This window comes from Arvicola amphibius, chromosome 10 (assembly GCF_903992535.2).
Source record: "Arvicola amphibius chromosome 10, mArvAmp1.2, whole genome shotgun sequence".
In the NCBI taxonomy this organism is placed as follows: Eukaryota; Metazoa; Chordata; class Mammalia; order Rodentia; family Cricetidae; genus Arvicola; species Arvicola amphibius.
In genome coordinates, this window is record NC_052056.1 from 18,508,627 (window position 1) to 18,534,648 (window position 26,022).

At 40.4% G+C, this 26,022-nt stretch overlaps 2 protein-coding genes across 3 annotated transcripts in view; one reads left to right on the forward strand and one right to left on the reverse strand.

Annotated features, from left to right (window-relative positions):
* Positions 1–5,971: 5,971 nt before the first annotated feature.
* Positions 5,972–19,842, forward strand: Btg3 (BTG anti-proliferation factor 3). Of its 2 annotated transcripts, none has more exons than XM_038344332.1 (5): positions 5,972–6,202; positions 9,737–9,915; positions 14,984–15,121; positions 17,696–17,903; positions 19,422–19,839. In XM_038344332.1, exons 2-5 carry the CDS (start codon positions 9,743–9,745, stop codon positions 19,659–19,661), a joined length of 759 nt encoding a protein of 252 aa, XP_038200260.1. In that variant the 5' UTR covers positions 5,972–6,202; positions 9,737–9,742; the 3' UTR covers positions 19,662–19,839. The 2 variants fall into 2 exon arrangements, with proteins under 2 accessions (XP_038200260.1, XP_038200261.1); XM_038344333.1 differs by lacking the exon at positions 5,972–6,202 and adding an exon at positions 11,582–11,686 and having other exon boundaries at positions 9,804–9,915; positions 19,422–19,842.
* Positions 19,843–20,197: 355 nt separating this feature from the next.
* Positions 20,198–26,022, reverse strand: part of Cxadr (CXADR Ig-like cell adhesion molecule) — a 54,913-nt gene continuing 49,088 nt past the window's right edge. Inside the window, exon 8 of the mRNA XM_038344331.1 lies at positions 20,198–20,744. Coding sequence (XP_038200259.1) covers positions 20,709–20,744 — 36 coding nt within the window. The 3' untranslated portion in view covers positions 20,198–20,708. The remainder of the gene's footprint in view (positions 20,745–26,022) is intronic.

The window sequence follows — 26,022 nt, forward strand, 5'->3', positions numbered from 1 at the left end:
GTCTCCACAAGGCTGATTGACTGCAGAAAGCAGATCCAGAGCCAAACTATCTCGGACTATCTTCAGGCCCTTAATAGTTCATTGTCCACCTTTGCCTCTGACCTAAATGTTGAACCTTTTGAAAATGTATTACATTAACGGATGAGTAGTGTTCACTAATCCAAAAGCTAAGAATGCCAACAGATAGCATTGGAGACCTATAGTTGAGAGTTCTCACTTTGATGTAACTCACCTACAATGTTTCCAATGACGTATTTGGAAAAATGTATTGATTTACGACTTTCTGTTCTTTAACTATAAAAACTCATGAACTTGTTTCTGCATGGAAAAATGTTCTTTGGGACAATGTTATCTTGTATTATAGAGTAATACTGTTCTATTGCTATAAAGGAAGAGACACCATGACCAACACAACTCTTATAAAAAGAAAGCACTTGCTTACACTTTTAGAGGAATTAGTTCATGGTCATCACGGCAGGAAACACACAGGCATAGCATTGGAGCAGTAGCTGAGAACTTTACATCCTGATCCATAGGCAGCAGACAGAAAGAGAGAGACTAGACCTGACATGGACTTCTGAAACCTCACAGCCCACCCCCAGAGACACATCTTCTCCAACAAAGCCACACCTACTTCAACAAGGCCATATTTCCTAACCCTTCCCAAACAGTTTCACTAACTGGAGACTATGCACTCAAATATATGAGCCTATGGGGGCAGTTTTCATTCAAGCCACCACAGACTTGAATCTGTGTTCTTGGAGCAGGGTCACTCATATTTGGTTCAAGATAAACGATCTCTTATTCTCTTTAAGGTAGGATCCATGTTTTGGATCAGCACTACTCTCATTTAGGAACCAAGTCTTCTCAGGAGCCTCTCAATACTATCACTCTGGCAACATCAAATTCTGGAGGGGACACAATGAAACCATACTAGCACGTTTCTACCTGTGAAGACATAGTCACCCATATACTAGTTCGACTTTTGTTCTTAATGGCTGTACTGTCCCCAGTGATCCACCAAATATTTGGTTCTAGAGAAGATAGCTTCTAAATCAGACACTGATCTTCCCTTCTCTGCTTCTGATATGACTGTTTAAATGACACACACTATCTCACTCCCCTCCCATTACATGCTCAGGCCCTTAAACCCTTGGTTCCCAGCTGATGACACAGTTTAAGAAGGCTTAGGAGGTGTGAACTTTCTGGAGAAAGTATTTTAGCAGGCCATACTTGGGGAGCTCCTGTCCTCAGGCTACTCCCAGTTCTCTCCTTCCAGCATGGTCCAGAAGTGAGTCCTCCCCTTTCTGTTCCTGCGGCCATGTTGACTCCTATCCCTCGGGAACTATAAGCCAGAGAAACTCTTCCATCTATAAGTCGCCTTGGTCATGGTGTCTCCTCACCTTAACAGACAAATGACTGATATACCTACCGACTCTTACATCCTCGAAACCGCCTAAAAAGACCATATTTAAATAACTGAAGGAGTTTGTTTTCATTGTATATGTATGTGACCGTTCAGCAGGGAGAGGAGTAAATGTGTATGCATGTGTCTGTGGAGACCAGAGGACAATTTGGGCTGTGAAGCTCAGGTGCCATCCACCTTGGTTTTTGAAACAGGGTCTGGAACTGGGCAGTAGTTAGTGGAGGTTGGCTGGCCAGTGAGACTAAGAAGGCTGCCCATCTCTCTCTGCCTCTCTAGCACTGGGATTACAATTGTACTAGCACACCTGGCATTTTTTAGCCTAGTTTTTGGATATGGAACTTGGGTGTACCAAGTGAACACAGCACTTTACAGAGGAGCTATCTCCCCAACCCAAGGGTTTGTTTTTTTAATGAATACATGCTTTCTGTGGTTCAATAAAAAAATAACATTTTTAATTTTACTTATCAGCATGTCTTTGAGGAAACATTATTAGTTAACAATTGTTTTAGTAGCTGGCTTTCTGCATCAATTTGCTAATACAGTACTCAGTTTGTGCAAACACTAGTCTAGAAGTCAGACTGAAGGATATTTTGTAAACATGATTGATGTGGGATTCCTCTCTGTATGCTGTGAATACCATTGGTTAATAAAGAAACTGGCTTGCTTGGCCTAATAGGGTAGAACAGAGCTAGGCAGGGAAAACTAAACTACATGCTGGAGTCAGGGAGAAGCCATGTAGCCCCTCCAGAGACAGACGCTGTGAAATTTACCTTGTAAGCCATAGCCACGTGGCGATACACAGATTACTAGAAATGGGTTAGATTAATATGTAAGAGTTAGCCAATAAGAAGCTAGAGCTAATGGGACAAACAGTGTTTTTAAATAATATAGTTTCTGTGTGATTATTTCGAGTCTGAGCTGCCGGGTGGCCGAGACACAAACAAGCAGCCTCCTACAACACATGATTAATATTCAAATCAGTTGCCTTAAGTAAAGGAAGTTAACCTCAATGGGAGATCTGTGCCTCAATCAGTTGAAGGCCCCAAAACTAAAAACTGAAGTTTCTCAAATAAGAAATTTTGCCTTAAGACCTTAGCACAGAAATCCTAGATACAAGATTAGGGCTCATGTGATGATTTCAATTATTGATAAATTTCTAGACTGTTGGCCCTATAGATTTTGAATTTTCCATCTCCCATAACAGTACATACCAATTCTTAACTCTCTCTCTCTCTCTCTCTCTCTCTCTCTCTCTCTCTCTCTCTCTCTCTCTCTCTGTGTGTGTGTGTGTGTGTGTGTGTGTGTGTGTATGTGTGTGTGTGTGCACAGATGTGTACACATAGGCTCACTAATAAAGCTCAGTTTCTTTGATGCACTGGAAAATAGGTGAGTAACCAAGGAAGCTAATAGCAAACAGAACTCCTCTCCTGTTGAAGAGGGGACATTTCCATCAGACACGTCCAGTATGAAGCTCTGACTGGGCCCAGTGTACCTAGCCCACCTAGGCAATATGCTTACCTAGTTCACACATGCTTAAATTTATTAATAAAGTAACTGAGATGTCTCATCAAAATATTTACTTCTCAACTGCAGGCATGCCCCTAACTGTGATTGTGGGAACCTAGCTTCTTCTTTTGTTTCCAGGACCTGAGGTGAGCAGTTTACTGTATCCCAAGCTTGGGACAGTGCTACTTAGCACACCTATTGGGGCTAGAGTAGTGGTGTCACCTGATCTTGGACTAGCAGCACCAAAACTGTGAGCCAAAATAAAGCTTCTCTTTTTGGAAGTTCATCTTCTCAGGGATTTCATCACAGTGATGGAACACTGGCTGCCACAAACATATTATTCTTATACTTAAAAATTCTTAGATCACCTTATTTGATCTCTAATGGTCCCCTAGGGCCATGCTGCTGCTACATAATACAACAGAACTCAGTTTTCAATATAAAAGTGATGGATGTATATTCAGATTCAAATTAAACATACAGATTGGAAAGACTGTACCTGAAACAGATATATCTCCTTTTTGAAATTTTATTATTTTATGTGTAGTATGAGTGTGTCGCACTATGTGTGTGCAATGCTCCTGGGGACCAGAAAAGGGCATCTGAAGCCCTGGAACTGGAGTTTGTGAGCTGCCACAAGTGTGTTAGGAATTGAACCCAAGTCCTGTGGAGGAGCAGATCTGTGCTCTTAACCTCTGGACCATCTCTCCAGACTGTTCCGATCAATGCAGAACTTCCTGAGCTCAAAGAAGCAAAGGTTGTTTTGTTTAAACAGAAGTTAAAGCAGTACTGTTATTTAGTGAAAATGGGATTTTAAAAGTTATCCACAGATTTGTTTAAGTGCAATTTCTTATTCAGAAACCACATACAATTTTCAGAACTCACATACAAATTGGAGGGTGTATGTGATTATTTGGTCTCAGCTCTATCAGGGTGGTTCACTTTCAAAAAGAAATCACTTATACTGAAGCATATATGGTAGGAACTAAGAACCACTTTCATGACCATCTTGTGGCAGCTATGAAAGAGAAACATTAATTGTTTCCATCAGCCATGCTTCCTTATTAGTTTATGCTGCTATAACATAAACCAAAGGCGGAGCTGATTAAATAATAGAAATTATTTTCTTACAGTTCTAGATGGTGGGACATCAAGATCCTTGGACCTGGTGAGGATTCACTTCCTGGCTTGTTGTCCGTCTTGTGAGTGTGTCATCTAGCAAAGAAGAAAGAGTGATAGTCTCTCCACTGTCTCTTCTAATAGGACACATACACATGATTCTCTACAAATAAAAGCATAATACACTACTTTTACAATGATTTGAGTGGTGTATATTACTGGTAAAAGTTATTTTTTGAGTGTACCAGGCTATAATCATCAACATCAGTAATAAAAAGTTTAAATATTCACAGAACAAGGCTAACAAACGTTACCAGCTTCAAGTAAACAACAAGAAATTTGGAGAAGGCTTTAACAATTAGGTCTTTTTTCTTTTCTTTCTTTCCTTTTTTTTCTTTTTGTTTTTGTTGTTGGTCTTTTTGAGACAGGGTTTCTCTGTAGCTTTGCAGCCTGTCCTGAAACTAGCTCTTGTAGATTGTACGAGCCAGCCATGATAAGCTAAATATGAACAGATCACCCAAGGATGTTCTTTACTTCTAGCCATTACCGCCTGCCAGTGTAGGACTCAGCCATCGATAACTTTAATAAGAGGCCTGAGTTTCAGTAGTTTACCCTGAAGCAATACCTGGTTGCAGGAAGAACCATAAACTAAGGTTACCTGAGCACCACCCAAGAACAGACCATCCAAAGGAAATGCCTAACATTCCAACTGCTGTAGATAGGATCACCTTGCCCCACACACTCACCAGGACAAATGTCAGCCAATCAGAGATCCTGAACTTCAGAAACCCCTCACCCCATCTTCACTACAATAAAAACCCTACTGTAACTGAGCTCAGGGCTCTTTGTTTATTCCAAAATGTTGGACATGCAGAGAGACCGAGTTTGAAACTTGCATAAAATAAAGGCTCTTTGCTTTTACATACAGGACTCAATCTCCTTGTTGGCTTTTGGGGGCCTTCGCTGATTTGCGCATAAGATAGACCAGGCTGGCCTCAAACTCAAGAGATTTTCCCTGCCTCTGCCTCTGCCTCCCAAGTGCTGGGATTAAAGGCTGCAGCCACCATTGTTCTTAATCTGCATTTTTTAGTCTTCCTATGAGTGTCCCGTGTTTTTCTGGCCTGTTTGACTTATCAACTTCCTCACAACACTGACACCTTGTTGCCAGCTCAGCCTAAGAGATGGAATGAAATGTGCCCCTTTCTTATGTGTTTAGCCAAGGTTTAGCTTTATTCCTGGGAAGTCCTTGAGTTAAAGTGCCTCAGAAATGGGAAACCTGGCCACTCAAGGATTGCTTCACAATACTCCACAGGAGGCTGCCATGCTCGAATGGAGACACCAACTCTGTCAGGAAAGTGCCCAGGTAAGAGTTATCTCACCCAAACTATCTCACGTACGGGAGGGTGGGGAGGGAGCAGCCAGTGATTTCACAGCCGGACGGAGGAGGAGGAGAGTTGGTGCCAAGCTCCCCTAGGCGACCGCTCGAAGCCAGGTGGAGAGCCGGACTGAACTTGCCCTCAGGCAGCAGGGAGGCGGGTGGTACCGGGGGGGAGCGAGACTCGCGTGAGGAGGAGTGGCTGAAGAGCCGGGAGGACTCAGCCCGCCGGCCCCACCTCGGGCGGTAAGGCCCCCGGGGCTCATGCGGGAGGCGTAGCCTCCTCGTGCCGGCCGGCCGTCGGAACCCAGGCTCGGAGCGCGGCCCGAGGCAGGAGCCAGCCGCGCGCGCGCGCGCGCGCACGCAAACACACACACACACACACACACACACACACACACACACACACACACACACAGGGGCGGGGGGGCGGGTCCCGGCGAAGCCCCGCCCCCGGGGCGCGCGCATTGGTTCGGCGCAGCGCCGGGCTTCTCCAAGCCACCGCCCCTCCCTTTTTCCGGGCCTCGAGCCCCCCGCGCGCCGCATCGGGACCGCGCTCGCCGGCTCGCTCGCTGCCTCGCTGGGCCGCGCGCTCTGTCGCCCGCCAGTCTGCCCGGCGCGCGCTCAGCGGCGGTCCGACGACGCAGCAGCAGCAGCAGCAAGAGGAGGAGTAGCAGCCGCACTCGGCGGACCAGAGTCTCCGCGCTCGCGCTCGGCTCTCCGGGCCACGGAAGGAGGTCGCAGCTGGCGAGGGTGCAGCCCCCGGAGCGGCGGCTGTAAGGAGAGCGGGCCGCGGGGGGGACGCGGTGGCGGAGAGGAGAGCGGGCCTGGAGTGAGGGGACGCGGAGGACGCGGTGGGGCCCCCCGCCCAGGGCATCGGGGAGGGAGGCTAGGACGCGGCCGCCGCCACGTCGGAAGCGGAGCGGCCGAGGGATGCGCGGCGGCAGCGGGTCCTGGAGGGGAGGCGACGCCTTCTCGGGCGCGTGCCACGTCGCCTACCGCCTCCGGGCAGGCGACAGCGGGCGTCGGGCCGGCGGGAGAGCCGGTGGCGGGCAGGGGCCAGCCGGCTTGCACAGGTTGGACGCGGCGCAGGCCGGCCCCTCTGGGGTGCGTGGGGGGCGCCTCCCCCCCCCCCCACACACACACCCGTTCCGGCCACATCTGGATCCCGCTGGCCACCAGCGCCCGGGCGGTCAGGGCGCCTCGCCCCGACCACGCTTGCCACCCCCTCCACCTTGGCTTCGTCCACCTGGAGAAAGACTTGTTTCTAGAAATTGCCACTGGCTCTGTTCGTTACCGGGGTGGGGTGGGGGGGCCTACAAAGTTACAAACTCCTAGAAGGCCGGGCTTGTGGAACAAAGTAGAACTTGAGGAGCAGCCGCCGCGGTGACGACGGTCCGGGATGACGTCACCAGCGGTGTTTAAAATGGGAGCTGGGGGGGAGTGTGGGTGGCATTAGGCGCCTAAGGTCTAATGGTTCCCCCCTGTGGTGGCTCGCCCCCCCCCCCCCGGGCTTCACTCCTGGAACACTGATAAAAGGGGATGAATTTTTCAGCTGTTCCAGTCATCGTTCCTTCAAACAAAAAATAAGTCCGTATGAGTCATCTTCTGTTACAAACCAAAAGCAACCACTAAGTGGTTCTTTCCTTCCTTTATTTTTTTGATACGAAATTGAGCAAACAAAAGCAAATCCCCAAACTCTTATGTAGCACATATTGGCCGCCTGGATGAATGAGAATGGTCTAAGGATCAGTCCATTTCTTTAGTGTGAGTCTTTGGTTTCGTTCGGAGTAGAGCTATTGTACTAAAATCAGCAACTCTTTTTCCCCAGTCGTGTATTACATTCCAGTGGGTTTTCAGTTCCCTCATGGGTACTCTGAAGTGAGAGGTATAAATGAAGCTTCATAAAGTGGGGGATGCCTCACATTTTCCAGAAGGGAGGCTTACAGCTGTTGTAGATTGAAGTTCTGTGTGTTCACACACTGCCTTGTGGAGATTCCATCCACCAGTAGGTGAATTTGGCATTCTGAGAGTCCAAGAGGTAGGTTTGGGTATCTTACCTTCCCATGAAAGATGACAGAGAATATGGCTGTCAGGACAAGTCTCAGAAAACTGTATAGAATTTGACTCTCAGTGAGGTCCCATTTTGGTTTAGCATTTGCACACAGTAAAAGATTCACATTTGACAAGAAACTTAATCCCAGCACTCAGGGAGGCAGAGGATCTCTGTGAGTTCAAGGCCAGCCTTGTCTATCTACAAGAGCTAGTTCCAGGACAGCTAGGGCTGTTTGAGAAACCCTTCCTCAAAAAACCAAAACAAACAAACAAAAAAAGGAAAGAAAGAAAGGAAAAGAAAGAAAAACTTAAACAAGAACAGTTTAAGAAAGCTAAAAGAACCAGGTGACTCTGGGCTTTTGTCATTCTTGATTTTTTTAGAACAGTCTGTTGTTGAGCTAGTTCACTGGTATAATCAATACAGAAGGGCCTGTCGTTGGCACCCAGAAAGATGATGTTACTTAGTAAATGCTACATCTAAATATCTCCCAAGTTACTTTCATAAGCCAAGTGAATGAGCTCATCTCAAAACATATGTATATTCAAAACCAGAACAACCTTGGTGGATTAATCAATGACAAATCAGATCTTCTATTTTAAGAGTCTTTGATGCAGTTCCAAAACGTAACTAATTATTTAATTTTTTGAGTGATCCTGAATTTATGTTCTGTTGAATGTGTTTTAATACTATTTTGTCTTAGCTTTTTAGGAAGATATATCTGTTCCTGAAAGAATATGTACAAAACACTCAGTGCAGAAAAACTTTTAATGCATTAGCAGCTTTATTGAAGTATAATTCACATATACAACTTATGCATTTTAAATAAACAGTGGAGTGCTCTTAGCATAGTCAGAGTTTTAAAGCCAGGACAGTACTGTTTTAGAATAGTTTCTATCATAACAGAAAATTAACTTTGGACTTAACTAGAATTTTTCCTCCTGTTCTACCCCACCTCCTGCCTCTTGGCCACCCAGTCTGTTTTCTGTCTATAGACTGACCTGTCCTAGACATAATATATGAAGGAAATCTCAATATGTGATGCTGTGTGTTGCTTCTTTTCCTTTGCTTACTGTGCTTATGGTTCACCTATCTTGTGGCATGTGTTAATGCTTATCCCTTGGAATTGCCAACTTGTATATCATACTTTATTTGTCCATTCATTGTTTGATGGATAGTTGGAGTGCTTTTACTCTGTAGCTGGTATGAATATTGCTACCATGGACATAACTATATGTTTTTGTGGGGACATAATGTTTTTGTTTTCTTGGGCTTATAGCTAGTAGAATTACTGGAACTGTCATAGTTTTTTAATCTTTTGGGAGAACTACACAGACTTCTCCAAAATGGAGCTATAGCACTAGATTTTAAAGATTTTTCTCTTTGTGTTTATGGGTATTTTGTCTGCATGTATGTCTGGCCACCACATGTCTGCCTGGTACCCTCAAAGGTTAAAAGAGCCCACTGGTTTTGGAGTTACAGATAGTTATTAACTGTAGTGATATTTTGTTTGTGTTTTAATAAATAAAGCTTACCTAAAGATCAGAGAATAAAACAGCCACCCTAGTCAGGCTTGCAGATCAGGCAGTGATAACACACACCTTAAATCCTGGTAACCACACTAGTTAGTGCACACCTTTAATCCCAGTACTAGAGAGGAATATAAGACAGGAGGAGACAGCTCTCAGTCACTCTCATTCTGAGATTCCTGCAGGCAGGATCGCCATTTTGGACTGAGGTAGAGGTAAGAACCAGAGGCTGGGTATTTTGCTTTTCTGAGGTTGAACCCCAATATCTGTCTCTGGGTTTTTATTAATCATGCTACAATTAACCACCATGCAAGTCTGCTGCAAGAATAGCAAGTGATCTTAACTGTTGAGCTCTCTCCAGCCCTAAGTGCTAGGTTTGACAATGGACTCTTCTGTTTCGAGTTAGAATTTGACTTACTTAGTAAAAGCTGTGTGGTATTTATTACAGTCATTCTTTTGGGGTGTTACCTGGTTCTATTTTAGTCTTCAGAAGCAATGTGGTGTGTTCATCACTGAACTACTACTTAAAACTAAGTAGTAATCCCAGTCGTATTTCCTAAGGTCTCTGAGGACTAAACAACATTAGTGGTAATTACTGGACATGAAGGGAAAGCTCTAAGGGGCATATAGTGCAGAACTTTATTTTCCAGTTTGTGTGTGTGAAGTTTTTTGTTGACACTGTTGTTTGGATTTGTGTTTTGTTTTTAAGAAAACTTTTATCTTTACAGGGAAAAATGAAGAACGAAATTGCTGCTGTTGTCTTCTTCTTCACAAGGCTGGTTCGAAAACATGATAAGTTGAAAAAAGAAGCCGTTGAGAGATTTGCTGAGAAACTGACTCAAATACTTCAAGAAAAATACAAAAACCACTGGTACCCAGAAAAACCATCAAAAGGACAGGCCTACAGGTAAAAAATTAGATTGGATGATTGAATTGGACTGCGTGTAGATCAATTTGTGTAATGGCTACCAGGCCAGAGGACTGAAGGTTTAGACGTGCCTGTCATGATTTTATCTGCAAAATATGAAACTCTGAGGTGTCATGGTATTTTCTTGTTCATTTTAAAGTACAAGTCTTTGCTGATGGGCGCTATTGTTTGGTCTTGAAGCCAGAGCTCTAGATTTATCAGTCAGCTTCGTTTGCCTAGTCTGGCTCCTGCTCAACGTTCGTTTCTTATTACCATGGGTACTCAGGGTTTTTCACAAATCTAGAATTCCTAATCTCTCCTAAATGAGCATGATAATTAAGAGTTGAGGGAAATTAGTTGCTTTGTATCTAAAGATAAAGTGCGTCCTGCCCGTTCTTTTAAAAAGGCAAGGTGGTAAACACCTTTAATCCCAGCACTCAGGAGGCAGAGGTAGGTAGATCTCTGAGTTCAAGGCCAACCTGGTCTACAGAGTGAATTCCAGGTCAGCTACAAAGAGAACTCCTGCCTCGAAAACCCTCCCCAAAAAAGAAGATAAAATAAGAATCAGATGGAGCCAGACATAGTGGCACATGCCTCTAATCGTGGTGCTCCAGAGACAGGGGCTGTTGGATTTCTGTGATTTCAAGGCTAGTCTGGTTTACCTAGTTAAAGGATAGCTAGGGCTATATTAAAAGACCCTGTCTTAAAAACAAAGGAAAAGATAATTAGTATAACATGTCCTTGGCTTTTATAGTGATGATCTTTTATATTTGTACATCTCCTTTGTGGTATAAGCCAGTTGAAGGTAACTCATCTATGTACTTCAAGTGGTAAATACTGAGTTGGGGATTTGAAATGGTCTTGGATGCTGCCAGATTTCCATCACTGTATGTACACTGCAGTGTTGGCACTAAGAAGGAAGAGAGTTCATACTTGCAGCTGACTTGTATTCTGATCGTCAGTTACATGCACAGCTAGAAGAGCAGACTTTCCGTAAGCTGTACAAGAAGAACATGCCCTGGCATGCTCACTTCGGCACAGATGTATCTACTGAGAAGTAACTTCCTCAAACTAGCTGTCGGACCATAACGGGTCTACATTGTGGACATGGGCTCAGAATTTAAAGTGAAACACGGTTAGCTTGTGACAGCTACAGAAATTCTTTCATTTTTGCACATTTGTTGTCCCTTGTTTGTCACACAGACCAATACTTAATGAGCTTTTATATGAAAGGTCTTCTTCGTTAATACTTTAAAGTATAGAGCTGCTGGGCGCACGCCTTTAATCCCAGGACTCAGGAGGCAGAGGCAGGCAGATCTCTGAGTTCAAGGCCAGGTTGGCTCCAACGCTACACAGAAAAACCCTGTCTTGAAAAAAAAAAAATCAAAGTATAGAACTACTTGAGAAATCTAAGACTGAAGTGGAAAAATACAATTTTTATTGTTATTTTTTATTTGCTTAAAGCCAATTGAGGTTTAATAGTCTGGTGACATGAATAAGCTCAGGTAGTTTCTGTATTTTTTCTTAATTTGTACTCAAAAGTTTCCTACTAAGTTGGTCAATACTATGAATACAAGTACACATGTAGCCTTTAATTTAGGCTCAAATAATTTTTTAACTTCTCATTTTATTCCCTTTTTCCCCTACACATCTTGGTTTTTGATAGTGAACAGGTTTTGTGAATTAAGAGTTGCTTTTTATACATGTCTTACTGATGTTAAATGGATGCTTTTGGAAGTGCCAAGCTGCTGAAAAATAGAAGCACTACCAGGTAAATACAGCAAGGTTAGAGAGTGTGCCATTTCACTTCCATTAATTCTAAAAACTTGAGGAAAAGGTCAAATAAGACTAAATTGACAATGTGATCAGAAATATCATTGGATCATTTTGAAGCTTCCATTTAAGTAAAACACTATTAGACTTCATGATAGAAGGAAAAATATAAGTTAAAAACATTTTTGTACATTTTTATAAAAATGAAATATTTGTAGAAGATTGTTTGACAATATAATACCTGTAAAAATATTCATATTCTGAACATTAGATCTCAGAATCTAATCTGGAAACAGATAATCAGAAATGTAGATAAATATGGATAAGTACAGAAGTCTCTTATATATTGTAATTGCCAAAAATTTAAGCATTAAGTAAATAATATTATTTTATTTTTTAAAAGATTTATTTATTATGTATACAGTATTCTGTCTACATGTATGCCTGCACACAAGAAGAGGGTGCTAGGTCTCATTACAGATGGTTATGAGCCGCCATGTGTTCGCTGGGACCTCTGGAAGAGCAGTCAGTGCTCTTCACAACTGAGCCATTTCTCCAGCTCCGTAATATATTATTTTCATGCAACTTTTATAATCTTGCATTTGAAGAATAGTTAATAAAAGTAATCCCAGTATGTAGGCTAATAAAATGCATTAAAATACGTAATGTGCCTAAATTTGCTAAAACAAACTTTATATCTGATTTTAAAGCCTCGTGACTTTATATCTGATTTTTACCCTCGTGACTATGATATGTAACCATGAAGAGCTCCACAGTCTCAGATGCTTTTGGACTTGGTGTATGGGACTTAAATAATCCTGTATAACGTTAGGATCCCTAGGATGGGTCCATCTAACTAACAAAGATTAAGCAACATCTTACAGACCATAAAATAACTTTTTTACTCTGAGTTTGCTATTTTTAGTAGTACCATTAAGAAATGATGGTGTGGAGGCTGGGTGGTCATAACACACACACCTTTAATCCCAGCATTTGGGAGGCAGACACAGGTAAATCTGAGTTGGAGGCCAGCCTGGTCAGCAGATTGAGTTCCAGGGCTGTTAGACAGAGAAACCCTTTCAGTGAATGAGTGAATGGACAAGTTTGCCAAGGGGTGGTGGTGCCTAACTTAAACAACTTAAAAGCAGATGTATGTTCAGCTATGGGTTCAGATATTTCAGTTCACAGTGTTTGACTGTGTGTACTTCTAGGGCGGTGGTGGGGTGGGACATCACAGCTATGGGACCACGACATAGAACCCGCTAACTTCACTATGGAGAGCAGCAGAGAGAGGTTAGGGACCATGTATATCCTTCACAGACACCCCTCTAGTGACCTGCTGCTTCTTGTAGGTCTCCACCTCCTAAAGTTTATACCACCTGTGAAAAATCAGAGACCAAGGTGGGTGGTGGTAGTGCACAACTTTAATCTTAGCACTCCAGAGGCAGAAGCAGGTGGAACTCTGTGAGTTTGAGGCCAGCTTGGTCTTCAAAGTGAGTTCCAGGACAGCAAAATCTGTTACAGAGAAACCCTCAAAAGACAAAAAAAAAAAAAAAAAAAAAGATTGGGAACTGTGGTTGAGTTTTGGTGAGAGGGTTTTTGTGTGCTGTAGGTCATACACATGAGGCAAGCACACCATTTCTAAGCTGTACATGAACTTTACAGTTGTTAGCTTGTATTTGCAGTCTAGATTCACTGCTGTGTGATACTGGAAAACTGCCTCCTTTTTTTCCCCTTACAAGGTTAAAATAATAACGAGGTCTTGTTATTACAAAACAGTTAATAGGAAACTGTCTGTTGCATAGTATATGGTCAAAAGGAATGACTACATTCTAGAAATATTTATTGTTAGTTGTTGAATTATGAGAACTTTTTTCAATGAAGATCAAAATCAGCTAATGAAATAACTTGGGGACCATTAAAACTAAATATCACATTAGTACTATACCAGTAATTGAAACACTGGTTGAGAGGACTAGTTATAGATTTAATCATTATGTTTATTGGGTGCTTGCAGTTGAACCCTGTAATGTAGAAACTCAGGGCAATTGCTGTACCACTAAGCCATATCCACTACATTCTCAAAGCACATTAGGATAGTGTCATTGTCAGTTAATTTATATTTCTATATTTCATATCTTCAGGTACGATAGAGAAGTGAAACAGTTTCTGTAAGCTAACCTAGTAGACAAATTCCAGGAATAGTACTAATGCTAGATTGTTTTGGTTGAGTCTTGACTGAAAACAGTAAATACATTTCATATTTTCTATTGTAGCAATTGTTTTTCTACTCGAACAGAATGCATGTTTTGAGGTACATTTTTGCATTTGTGCTACTATTTAATCACTTGGAGAAAAACTTTTTTGTAATGTACAAGGAGGCAACAAGTTAGGCGGTGAGTAGGGTGCTACCTATTGCTGCTGCCTGTATGTCTGCATTCCATTGTGAACATGGCTTTTCTTAGCTTACAATGTAATGAGCTTTATTTTACTATCTTTACTAACTTATTTTGGCAACTTAGATAAAAGGAAGATGTTATTTACATCAAATAAAGCAAAAATGTTTTAGGGTCACATGTTAGTAAGTATGTGATGCATGCTTCTACTGTCCTTGAATAATTATTTTTGAAAAGATTATAGTTGAAGTAAAAGCTGTCTCCCTTAAGAGTTAAACTTATCACCTGGGATGTAAAAACAAGTTAGTGGCAATAAAACTTGTCACAAAAATTTCCGGTTAGCACTGGATGGAGTCTTTTATTAGTTACTAGTTGCAGATTTTATCAGCTTACTCTACAAAACTTTGTAATGTCAGGGCTGGGGATATTGCTCATTTGGTTGAGTACTTAACATGAAGTTTAGGGTTTGATCCCCAGCATTGCCGTAAACCAGGTGTGAGGATTTACATCTCTAATTCCAGCACTTGAGAGTTAGAAGTGAGAATATCTCAAGTTCCAGTAACATAATGAGTTTTCATAGCAAGTTTGGGACACATAAGACATGCCACACACACACACTCCCCCTCACCCAAAAAAAATAAGAATTATAAGTAACCATTTTGTTCTCTGTTTATTTGATATCCATGTGCTGTTTAGTGGTCTCTGCTTAGGACTGGTGATTGCTCTAGGCTCACCCAGGTACTTCTAGGCAGCCTTTGTGTTGCCTCTCTTGCCTGAAAGTTCAGACTTGAGAATCTCCAAGGTTCTCCATCAGAGTATTTTGTTACTACTCACTTTCATATATATTGGGATTTATGATTGAGATTCAATCCTATTAGTCTAATTCTATTTTGTTGTAGATGCATTCGTGTCAATAAGTTTCAGAGAGTTGATCCCGATGTCCTGAAAGCCTGTGAGAACAGCTGCATTTTGTACAGTGACCTAGGCTTGCCAAAAGAACTTACACTCTGGGTGGATCCATGTGAGGTGTGCTGTCGGTGAGTCTTCATGTTTAGCAGCTGAACCAGTTTTACTAAACTTGCTCCTGTGTGTCCCACCTATAACTCTTTACAGCCAGGAGCTGGCAGTTTGGCTTTCTCAGAGGTTATGAAATTAGGCTATGAAGGTGGGTGGTGAATCTATTTTATACCATGAAGAACTCAAACAGGTTTCCTAGAACTTTGCCAAGCATTTGATTGTACACCAAGAGGTGGTGTCGAACTTAGTCCTGCCACTGTGTTCCACTCATGCTCCCTTTCAACTCAGGGGAAGCTCAAGTGACGATACAGGACAGTGATCTTTAGTCGGGCTTCATCTCTGCCTCTTGTTTCTGTTTTCAGACAACTGAGGAACATTTTAAAGATTTTTATTCTCATAATAGAAATTCTGTCATCTCAAACAACTGTAAAAGGGTGTTAGGTGTTGTCTTCAACCTATTAATAAAAACATTACGTTAACTAGGCACCTCTGGAGTTTTCAGAACTTAAACAACATTCTTAGGTAGTTCAAAGGGTAATAAGGGAGAAGAAACAGTAAGCAAATTACAACAGACTATTATTTGTGCCCTACTAGAAATTCCTGCAAAATACAGTGTTAGGTGGCACAACTACCTAGTGGGTGACACTTGGGCTGCTGTGTGAACGGTGGATTGAGGGTGACAAGGTGACAAGATTGGGAAGCTGTTTTTCTCCAGGAAGGAGAAGCAGGATAAGCCAGCTTGAGCGCCCACAATTTTCCTATAGTGGTGTTGTGGGAGTTTCTCTTTGTTTTGAAGGTGCAATTCTCTTGGCCCTTCTATTTTATGGTGAAGTTTCTTTTTTGATATGAATCCATATATGTGCTATAGACATGGACACAGCTTTTAACCTCATATGTAATGAAGATGAAAATGAAGATAAGTAGTAATGCTAAAAAGAACCGCATGGATGTTCTTCTAAATTTTATCAGGAAAACTCCAGATAACTACTTGATATAAGGATATTGCCTTGGGAAACTGTGGTGAGGTACAGGTTCATTAAAGTGGGGGTCTTCAGAATTGTCTTCTTTTGGACTGGAGAGTGGCTAAGAGGTTAAGAACACTGACTCCTCTTCCAGAGGCCCTGAGTTCAATTCCAGGCAACCACATGGTGGTTCGTGACCATCTATGGTAAGATCTGCTGCCCTCTTCTGGCATGTACATGCCCACAGAACATTGTATGCATAAGAAAGAAAAAAGGAAGGAAGGACATTGTTTTGTTTTGTCTAAGCCATGTTAAGTTTTGATCAGGGACAGTCAAAACATTTTTAGACTGGGATGAAGAACGAAGTGTTGCTTGGGTGTTATACTTTGAAGACTTTACCCACTGAAATCTGCTAAAGACCCAAATTTGCATGAAATGAACCATCAGTGTCACTGGGATAGACAGCCAATCCCTCCTAATCTTTTAAAATACTTTTGTGTCAATACTGCCAGCCACTTAAAGCTGTATTAGCAGTAAGTGACCTTATCATTTACTCCAAGCCAGGCAGTGGTGGTGCACACCTTTAATCCTAGCACTCTGGGATATTATTCCTTATCAGATGTTACAATCTTTGGGGTCATTGATATGTACAGATCTTTGTGTATAACTGCCATAAACCCCATTATTTGAACTCTTCTTAATTGCTTGTGTTATTTCCTTCAGTTTCTTTCCATAAAGACCTAAACATCCCTAATGCTAGATATATGTATATGTGTGTGTGTGTATATATATATACACATATATACATACATATATATATATATATATATCATACAAGATAGATGCATTGTCCAAATGTATGTCTACGCATTGTATGTATGCCTGGTGCCTGAAAAAACCAGCATAGGGCAATGGGACCTTGGAACTGGAGTTATAGGTAGTTGTGAGCCTCTATATGGGTACTGGGAATTGAACCCAGGTCTTCTGGAAGAGTAGCAAGTGTTCTTAAATGCTGAGGCATCTCTTCAGCCCATACCTCCATCCCTCCTCTCTCGCTCTCTCTCCGTCTCTCTCCCTCCCTCTCTCTCTCTCTCCCTCCCTCTGTCTCTCTCTCTCCCTCTCTCTCTCTCTCTCCCCTTCCCTCTCCCCTACCCCATTTCTAAGGCAAGGTCTTTCTATGGTGCCCTGGCTGCCCTGATACTCACTATGTATCAGGCTGGCCTCAAACTCAGATTTTCCTGCCTCTAAGATACAACTAGGCCGGCTTTTCATTAGAGTGGGCAGATCCTCACTGCTCCATGACTGTACTATGAACGAACAACCTCTTCTCTGTGGCCTGATGTAGTTCTGTGATCTGTGAGGTACATACAGAACATAATAAAAAGATAGATCCCTTTTGATGTTTCAGTTCTTTTTGTCAGTAGAGAAGAAAATAGCCACTTTTATTAATACTTCAATAGACTAGCTAGAAAATTACAGCCTACTTGTGCTTTGGATATTAATGTGCACAGTCCAGTTCTGGAATGGTTCCTTTATTGCCATGGAATAATGGCATGACCAGACCTGTTTAATTGTTTTTACAACCATTTCTTGCTTTTCATATGATTTTTAAGTTTTTTTGTGTATAACTAGGTATGGAGAAAAAAACAATGCATTCATCGTTGCCAGCTTTGAAAATGAGGATGAAAACAAGGATGAGATTTCCAAGAAAGTTAGCAGGGCTCTTGATAAGGTGACCTCTGATTATCACTCAGGATCATCTTCTTCAGATGAAGAAACAAGCAAAGAAGTGGAAGTGAAACCAAGTTCAGTGACTGCAACACCGAGCCCAGTGTACCAGGTAACCACAGAACACTTCGAGTTACTGGATGGTAGATTGCAGGGCATTGGTAGGCTTGCCAGTTACTGCAGCTAGCCATGCTTATGCTTCCCAGGGATTCTGTTGAATATCTGAATCAGCTTTAATCTTTTACACACACTAATGGAAGCTGCTTCTCAGAGAAGCAGATTGGCATTTAAAGAAAAAAATCAATAACTTTTATAATTTTTCTATTCCCCTTTTACATTATTTAAGAGAAATTTTACTGAATTTTATTTGTTTTTTATGTAAAAACGAAAAGAAAGTTGCCCTTGTTGGTCTTACCATGGAAACATTGTATAGTAAATGTGTTTGCACCACAGATTCATTTACTTTATATTTGTATATTAGAAAGCATTTTATTACTTTCTAGAAATTTGACTAGCGATATTCTTTAACAAAAGGAGAAATATTTTTAGTCAGACATTTATAAAAATATTTTGAGGAGCTTTACTCTTTCTACATGTACTTTACAATTTTATTTATTTTAATGTATTTCAAATACAAACATGTAGCTACATGTCAGAAGAGGGCATTGGGCCCTATTAAAATGGTTGTGAGCCACCATGGGAATTGAATTGAATTGAATTCAGGACCTCTCGAAGAGCAGCCAGTGCTCTTAATGGCTGAACCATCTCTCCAGCCCATATTTTTAGTATATTTTAAAATATACCTTCATATATTAGTCTAAATTAGATGTAATTTAATGTGCCAAGTTTATGGTTAGATCAGTGTTAGAATGATACAAAAACTTGTACCTAATAATTAAGAATCTTTGAGTATGAAAAATTAAACTTTCGAGGATTGAAATGTAATTAATTCCAAAATATCTACAAAATTGGTCCATGTCATTTGCACCATCTGAAGTAAATGATCTACAGAATTTTAACTGTTAAAGAAAACATCTCCCATCCTAGAGGGACAGGTTAGAATCAGAGAATCTGAAATTCATAGTCTGTATGTTCTAAGAAAAAAGTTGAAAATCACTAATGAGAATTTAAACCATGTGAACCATACCTGATTTATAGTATACTCTAAGATCTTTGAGCCCAAGTACTACACAGGCTACAGCAGAATGGTCTGGAAAGTTATGTCAAAATACTTGGTCTCTGTTTCTAAGATTCCATTATTTTTTTAGTAGACCGTGGGCTGGAGCATGAAAATTATGTTCCTAAGTTCCTTGAGTGACTCCTTGCTTAACTAAGGAACCTCCAACCTCTTGTGTTCTTAGAAGTTACCATTCATTCTGCATTTGCATCTTTGATGCATGAAGATCTTTAATTTATTTACTTTTTTTTCATTCAGAAAATACATGTGACCTATTAATGAGGTGAGGGTTTTTCTTCACATATTTAAACGTAACCAAAGGATGTCCCTGAGACCTACTTTTAGGGTGATTGGTAGTTTGTGTTTAGTGAGCGGCCTGAAACTTAGTCTTTACTTAAAACATGTATTCTTTTTTTTCCTTTGAATTTACTTAATACTTTCTCTTTCCTACAGATTTCAGAACTGATATTCCCACCTCTTCCAATGTGGCATCCATTGCCCAGAAAAAAGCCAGGAATGTACCGAGGGAATGGCCATCAGAGTCACTATCCTCCTCCTGTTCCATTTGGTTATCCAAATCCAGGAAGGAAGAATAAACCATACCGTCCAATTCCAGTGACATGGGTACCTCCTCCTGGAATGCATTGTGACCGAAACCACTGGATTAACCCTCACATGTTAGCACCTCACTAGCTCCTTTTGATTTGTTTGTCATGTTGACAGAAAGGAAGAATAGACCTTTCTATATATACTAAAAGTTCATACTCGTAGTGAAGTTAGATGGGCCAAACCATCAAACTTATTTTTATAGAAAAGTTATTGAGAATAATCTTTCTTAAAAAGGTATATATATATATATATATATATATATATATATATATATATATATATATGTATATGTATATATATATATGTACTTTAGATATATTGAAATAGTTTGAGAAACTTTATTAAAGTTAGTCAAGTGCCTGAGTTTTTAATATTGGACTTAAGTATTTATATATTGTGCATTGACTCTGTTGGATACAAAAACACTGTAGGAGTGGGTGATGTGTTCTAGCACCTTTGAGCATTGACTTTATGGAGAGTAAGTTATTTATACACAAGGAAATCTATTTTATGTCATTATTTAGAAAAATTGTGTGAAATCATGTAGTTGCAAATAAAAAGTAGTCTGAGGCATGACAACGTGTGATTTTGTTCTGTACATAAGAAAATAATCTAAAATGTTCCTTTAAAAAAACAACTTTTTATTGAACATGTTTTCCAAAACCCACATATCAAAATATACATGAAAAAAAAATTATATTTACTGGCAGTAACTAGTTGAAAATATAAAATACAACAAAATAACTTTGAACTATCATAATCAGTATATGGGAATTTTGTCACCAGGATTTTGGCCTGTAGTTTCTAGGACATCTGACTTACATGCCTTATATCATTAGAGAAAGTAGAAATATTCTCGTGGCCATTCTTAATCCACCTTGTAAACTAGGTACAGTGGCAAGCACCTATAAACCCATTTCATGAGAGGCTGAGGCAAAAATAGCAGGATGTCCGGGCTTATTTAGCTAGACATCAGATTTGATGCCAGCCTGAGTGAGATGAGACCTTGTCTCAAAAACTAAAAATAAAGGGTTGGGGGGGGGTGTGCTTTTTTCAAAAAAGCATTAGTCTTTACTAGAGTTCTAATGTAAAAAATTATGGTGCTTCAGATTCTTCAGTAGTCCTTCGTATTTATACCACTGTAATCCCATCGGTCTTGTAAGTGAACTACAAAGAAAAAAAGAAAGGAAAACCATCTATGAGTTTGGGTATTCTAAAGGAAAACATAACTAAGATCAGCAATTGCTGATTGCTCTAACCTTCAAATCTTTACTCTGAAATTATTCAACTTAACCAAGAGTGACCACAACTTACTAATAACTGATTAAAAGGCTGTGACTTTTCCAAGCATTCACATTGTCGGATTTCTTTGTTTCATTTATTTTGTGTTGGTTTTGTGAGATAAGGTCTCTCTGTAGCTCCAGCTGTCTTGGAACTCACTGCTGTGTAGAATAGGCTGGCATTGAATTTACAGAACCACCTGCTTCTGCTTCCTGGGTGTTAGGATTAAAGGTGCTTGCCACCAAGCCTAGCTCTTTTTCAGTTTTTTGAATTTACTATTTAAGAAGAGAAAGTGGGGAGAGTGAAGTTAAAGCTCAGTGGTGTGAAATATGAAGTCTTCTAAGATTTATTATATATACAGTGTTCTTGTCTGTATGTCTGCATGCAGGCCAGAAGAGGGTACCTTATCTCATTTATAGATGGTTGTGAGCTACCATGTGGTTGCCAGGAATTGAACTCAGGAAGAGCAGACAGTGCTCTTAACCACTGAGCTATCTCTCCAGCCCATGAAGTCATTTTTTTTATTTTGCAGTTTACTTTGTTTGCAACTTCATTCTGAACCATATTTTAATCTGCAGAAATTTCTAGTTTTAATCTCAATGTGTTCTGACTTTTTAAGCCTTAATTTTAGCATATTTCTAATGCACAATATCAACTTTACTCCAGATGTTTCCTACTGGTAATTGGCATCACAAGGAAGATTAGTTTTAAAATGAGGTAATAAAATATTTTGACATGGGGGAATCTTGCTCTGTTTGCCTGGCTTGTCTCCCAATTGCTGATCTCAAATGAACCCACCTCAGCACCCTAGTGCTCTAGAACTTCAGGACTGTCACCATGCCCTACTGAAAAATAAGCTTAACTATTAAGGTCATTGTTGGATTTAATGGAAATAGTGACAGATTTATGGGCAGTTACAAGGTTGGAAAGTTTGGAATACTTTTGTAGGGGAAGACAGCATTTGTTCTACTAGTTTGCTTATATTACAGGCATATAAGCTTCTTGGGAAATTTGATAGCCACTCAGGAAGAGAAGGATCAATTTTAGCACTCACCAAATTGAACTCTGCACATTATTACTGCAAAATACAGTCAGCAAGATGGCTCAGTGGATAAAGGCACTTGCCACCAAAACAGGTGACCCAAATGACGTTAGGAGAGTCAACTCCAGCAAGTTCTCATCTGACTCCACATGAATACTGTGGCACTTGTACATGCATGTGCATACACAGAAATCCATAAATAGAAGTGAGTCCTTAATCAGCCCTGCCAACCTAACCTAATGATGATACTTGGGGAAAGCTAATGTTTAAATTGATTTTTTTTAATTTTATGTAAGTGGGTCTTTTGTCTGCAAGAATGTCTGTGCCTGTATGTGCCGTGCCTAGGGAAGCCAGAAGAGGGCATCAGGTCCTCTGGCCCTGGAGTTACAGATGGTTCTTAACCATCCTGTGTGTGCTCTGGAAATCAAATGTGGGCTCTCTGCAGGAGTAAGTGCTGTTAACCACTAAGCCAGCTCTCCAGCCCTGGGGAAAGCTAAGTTTTAATTTATAGGCATTTTAGATAATTTTCGATGTAAGACTTTGACCTTTATTCTTATTCTAGCTTGTTTTAGAGTTTAAGTTCATATAGTGAAGCTTTTGCAGTCTCTAACTATTGAAAACAAATTACCACTCAGCAGTTGGCTTTTAAGTTCTGGTAGGCATGGGGTACTCCGTAATGGAAATTAAGACCAAGTTAATGTTTCCCTTACAGGATTGATCTAAATGAAGACTGACAGCTTAAAAACCTGATGAGAGACTTCAAAGCAGGAGTGGCTTGTGAAAGAAAAAAAAATGATAATTTGTTTGATTTCCCATTTTGTATTTGTAGGTATAACAGCAAAGCTCTAAATTTTTAGAGGTTAAAGTTGGACATGGATGTTTGAAAACAAATGTTCTTTGGTAAATTCTACAATATCATTAATGAAGTGCTTATGTTGTATAGTTTTAACTATATCTAAACTACAGTCCCTTTTTTTGTATTTTTGTTTGTTTTTCAGGACAGGTTTTCTCTAACCTTGACTGTCCTAGAGCTCAATTTTAGACCAGGCTGGCCTCGAACTCTGAGATCCTTCTGCCTCTGCCTCCCAAGTGCTGGGATTAAAGGCGCATGTCATCACTGCCTGGCTGAGTGCATTATGATTTTAATCTAAAGTAAAGCATTTCTGTTTACTTCTAATCCGTCAGTTTTGTGATAATTTGTTTTATTCCTCATAATCATCTCATGATTTGTGCCATTTTTATTTCAGTTAAATAAGGACTCTGAGAAAAGCAAAAGATGTCCAAGATGACAGCAAATGTTTAAAACAGATAGGACTTAAATGCCTGTGCCCCGTGGTGCCTCAACACTACTATATGTTTCCTGTGTAAGGTCTACCCGGGAACGGGGGGCAGGTATCAGACCAAGATTGGACAGAGAAACCTAGGCAGAGATTATGATTAATACAAGACATGAGAATTTCTATATTAACCACTAGTTCTTTGTTACAAGCTGTCCAGTTATAGCTGAGAAAGGGTGCTAAAAATTTGACAGCAGTTTTGTTTCAACTGTAAATCAAACTTGAGCAGCAGTGTGGCCTAGAGGACAGGAAAGCTACTGGCCCAGGGGAAAGATCACACACAAAAGGAGCAATGCCCAAGATGAGCACTTCTGCTTTTCTCCTAATTAACAATTTTTGAGTAACTTAGTCTGGAATACAATGTTAGCATTACTTTTACCAACATTTTCCCGTATATTCTCTGGAATTAGACTCTTAATGCGGATGTTCCCATGTAAAATGTGTATACTCTAAACACTGCAGAAATTGCTACCTGTGTATAGCAGAAGGCCATCTTCAATGTACACCAAAAAAGAAACATTTAATACTCATCATAAGCATGGGGACTTACAGCAAATAATGTCACTCTTATTAGTGTCGTTTGATGTTTATTGCATAAAACAATTTATACAAAAATCTTAATTGTTTTGTCCCCCTCTAAATGGAATAGCTACAGAAAGAACTTACATAAGGGTTACAAATAATCATTGAGAACTTATAAATTTCATAGGACTTAAACACTATTCTGATTTACACACACATCAGTAGAGGTCATAAAATGTAAATCGGTGAGCTGTAATGTTGAAAACCATCTCTGCTATTAGCTGTCGCATGTATCACTTCTGTAGTACTGAGACCAGTATGTATCAGCTTCACTAGTAATTAGGGTTGAAAGATTTATTTAGACATGCAGGATTAGTAATCCCCATTATTGTGTAAACATAAATGTATCTGTTTATTGGAATATCCCATAGTACCCTAAAAATACACACATCTTTGTGATATATCAGTTAAAATTAAATATAATTTTAAAGGTAATGACCCTTGTTTTTGAGGACTTGTGGATAAGTAGAGGTTTAGAGGAATCTAACCTTTTATAAGGCAAGTAGACTTTTGAACCCCATGGTTTCACCTAGCAGCTATACTCTGAGAAATTTAGTATTTAAATGGGGGGGGGGGCTATATCTACTATGTAAAATGTCTAATATATTTTTGGGTAACAAAAAAATAGCAGCCATAGTAAATGAGCAACTAAATAAAATGTAAAACATCTATTCAAGTTAACATGGAAAGTGCTGTGTGGCTATGGGAAAGGGTTATAATGCCAAAGTGTTGGTGGTGGGAACATGAAAATGTCCCGCCTGTGCGTGCATTGTCTGAATAAAGTTTGGACGGTATATTCAGAGGAAGGAGAAGGGCTAAATGCAGACAATTTTATTTTTCTACTCTGCGTCTTATTTCTTTGGATTTTTTTGGTGAGCATTATTTCTCCAATTTTTTTAAACTAGCTTGCTTGCTTATTTCTCTATTTATTTATTTTTGATTGAGGGGGCAGGGTTTCTCTGGAGCACTGGAACCTGTCCTAGTCCTGGCACTAGTTCCTGTAGACCAGGCTGGCCTCAAACTCAGAGATCCACCTGCCTCTGCCTCCCTCTGCTGGGATTAAAAGTGTGCACAACCACCGCCAGGCTAATTTTATTTTTAAGAGATAATATACTATGACATTATGATAAAACAAAAACTAATACATTGGAGTTGGACAAGATAAGACGGACAGAAGGAAAGAGTCCGAAAGAAGGCACGAGCATCAGAGGCCACTCTTTCACACACTCAGAAATCCCACAGAACACTAAACTGGAAGCTGTGATTCCATAACTCTTTAACTGGAGGGGGAAAAGACAATTTTTTTAAAGTGCTTTAAGTTCACTGGATTTATTATTAATGAATGCAAGATGGGCTAGCCTATGGAAATACTTGTAGAAAGAGTCTATACAGAATGCTCTGTTGAAATGTGCAGTAGTGAAGGACTGTAATCCATCCATCTGTAAGCCAGTGAAAGAATGACCTGAGTCTACTGAAGAGAAGACACGTCCACAGTACTAGGAGAGGCCTGGTGAAAATACTTTCAAAAGGTGATAAGCATAGAGTGTGCCTCAGAGGCCTCTGTGCTTGCTTCTTGGTACAGGATCTGAGTGTCCCAGACAGTCCAGTCCTCAGGCTTGCCGTATAGCTGAGAATGACTGTGAACTACCAATTCCTTGTCTCTACCCCAGAGTGCTGGGATGATAGGCATGAGCCAGCAGGCCTGGTTTACAACTTGTTTATTATGAAATGACTAATGTAAGACACTGGTGCCTACCTGGTGAGTATTAATACCTGGTATGTTTAAGGGGGAAAGTGAGTCTAGAAAATAGGACTAATAGTCCCTCCTTATTAGCTCTCCAGGGTGGTAAATCCATCAAGTCTCAGCACTTGGGTGGCAGAGACAGGAAGACTGCAAGTTCAAGGCCAGCCTACACTAGGCTCTTACCTCAAAAAAAAAAAAAAAAAAAAGTTGTAGCAACCTGGGAATCAATATCATTACTATGGTAGTTCATGTGTATGCACATATGTAACAAAATATTTCACCTAACCTATTGGGAATTAAGTACTGTACGTGATTTCCATTTCATGATAAACCTGTGTGTGTCCTAATGCTGTCCACCTTATACAGAAGAGAAAGCTGAGTATTTATGCTGTCCAGGTACAGTAGCTATGGAACTTTAAACTCGGACATTGAAACTCTAGGACACATGATTTTAAAAGA

Bases quoted from the DNA above. Each gene is read 5' to 3' on its own strand.
- Btg3 (XM_038344332.1), top strand. From the start codon at position 9,743: ATGAAGAACGAAATTGCTGCTGTTGTCTTCTTCTTCACAAGGCTGGTT. The intron at 9,916-14,983 runs GTAAAAAATTAG...ATTTTGTTGTAG, and splicing joins TCAAAAGGACAGGCCTACAG to ATGCATTCGTGTCAATAAGT. The intron at 15,122-17,695 runs GTGAGTCTTCAT...GTGTATAACTAG, and splicing joins CCATGTGAGGTGTGCTGTCG to GTATGGAGAAAAAAACAATG.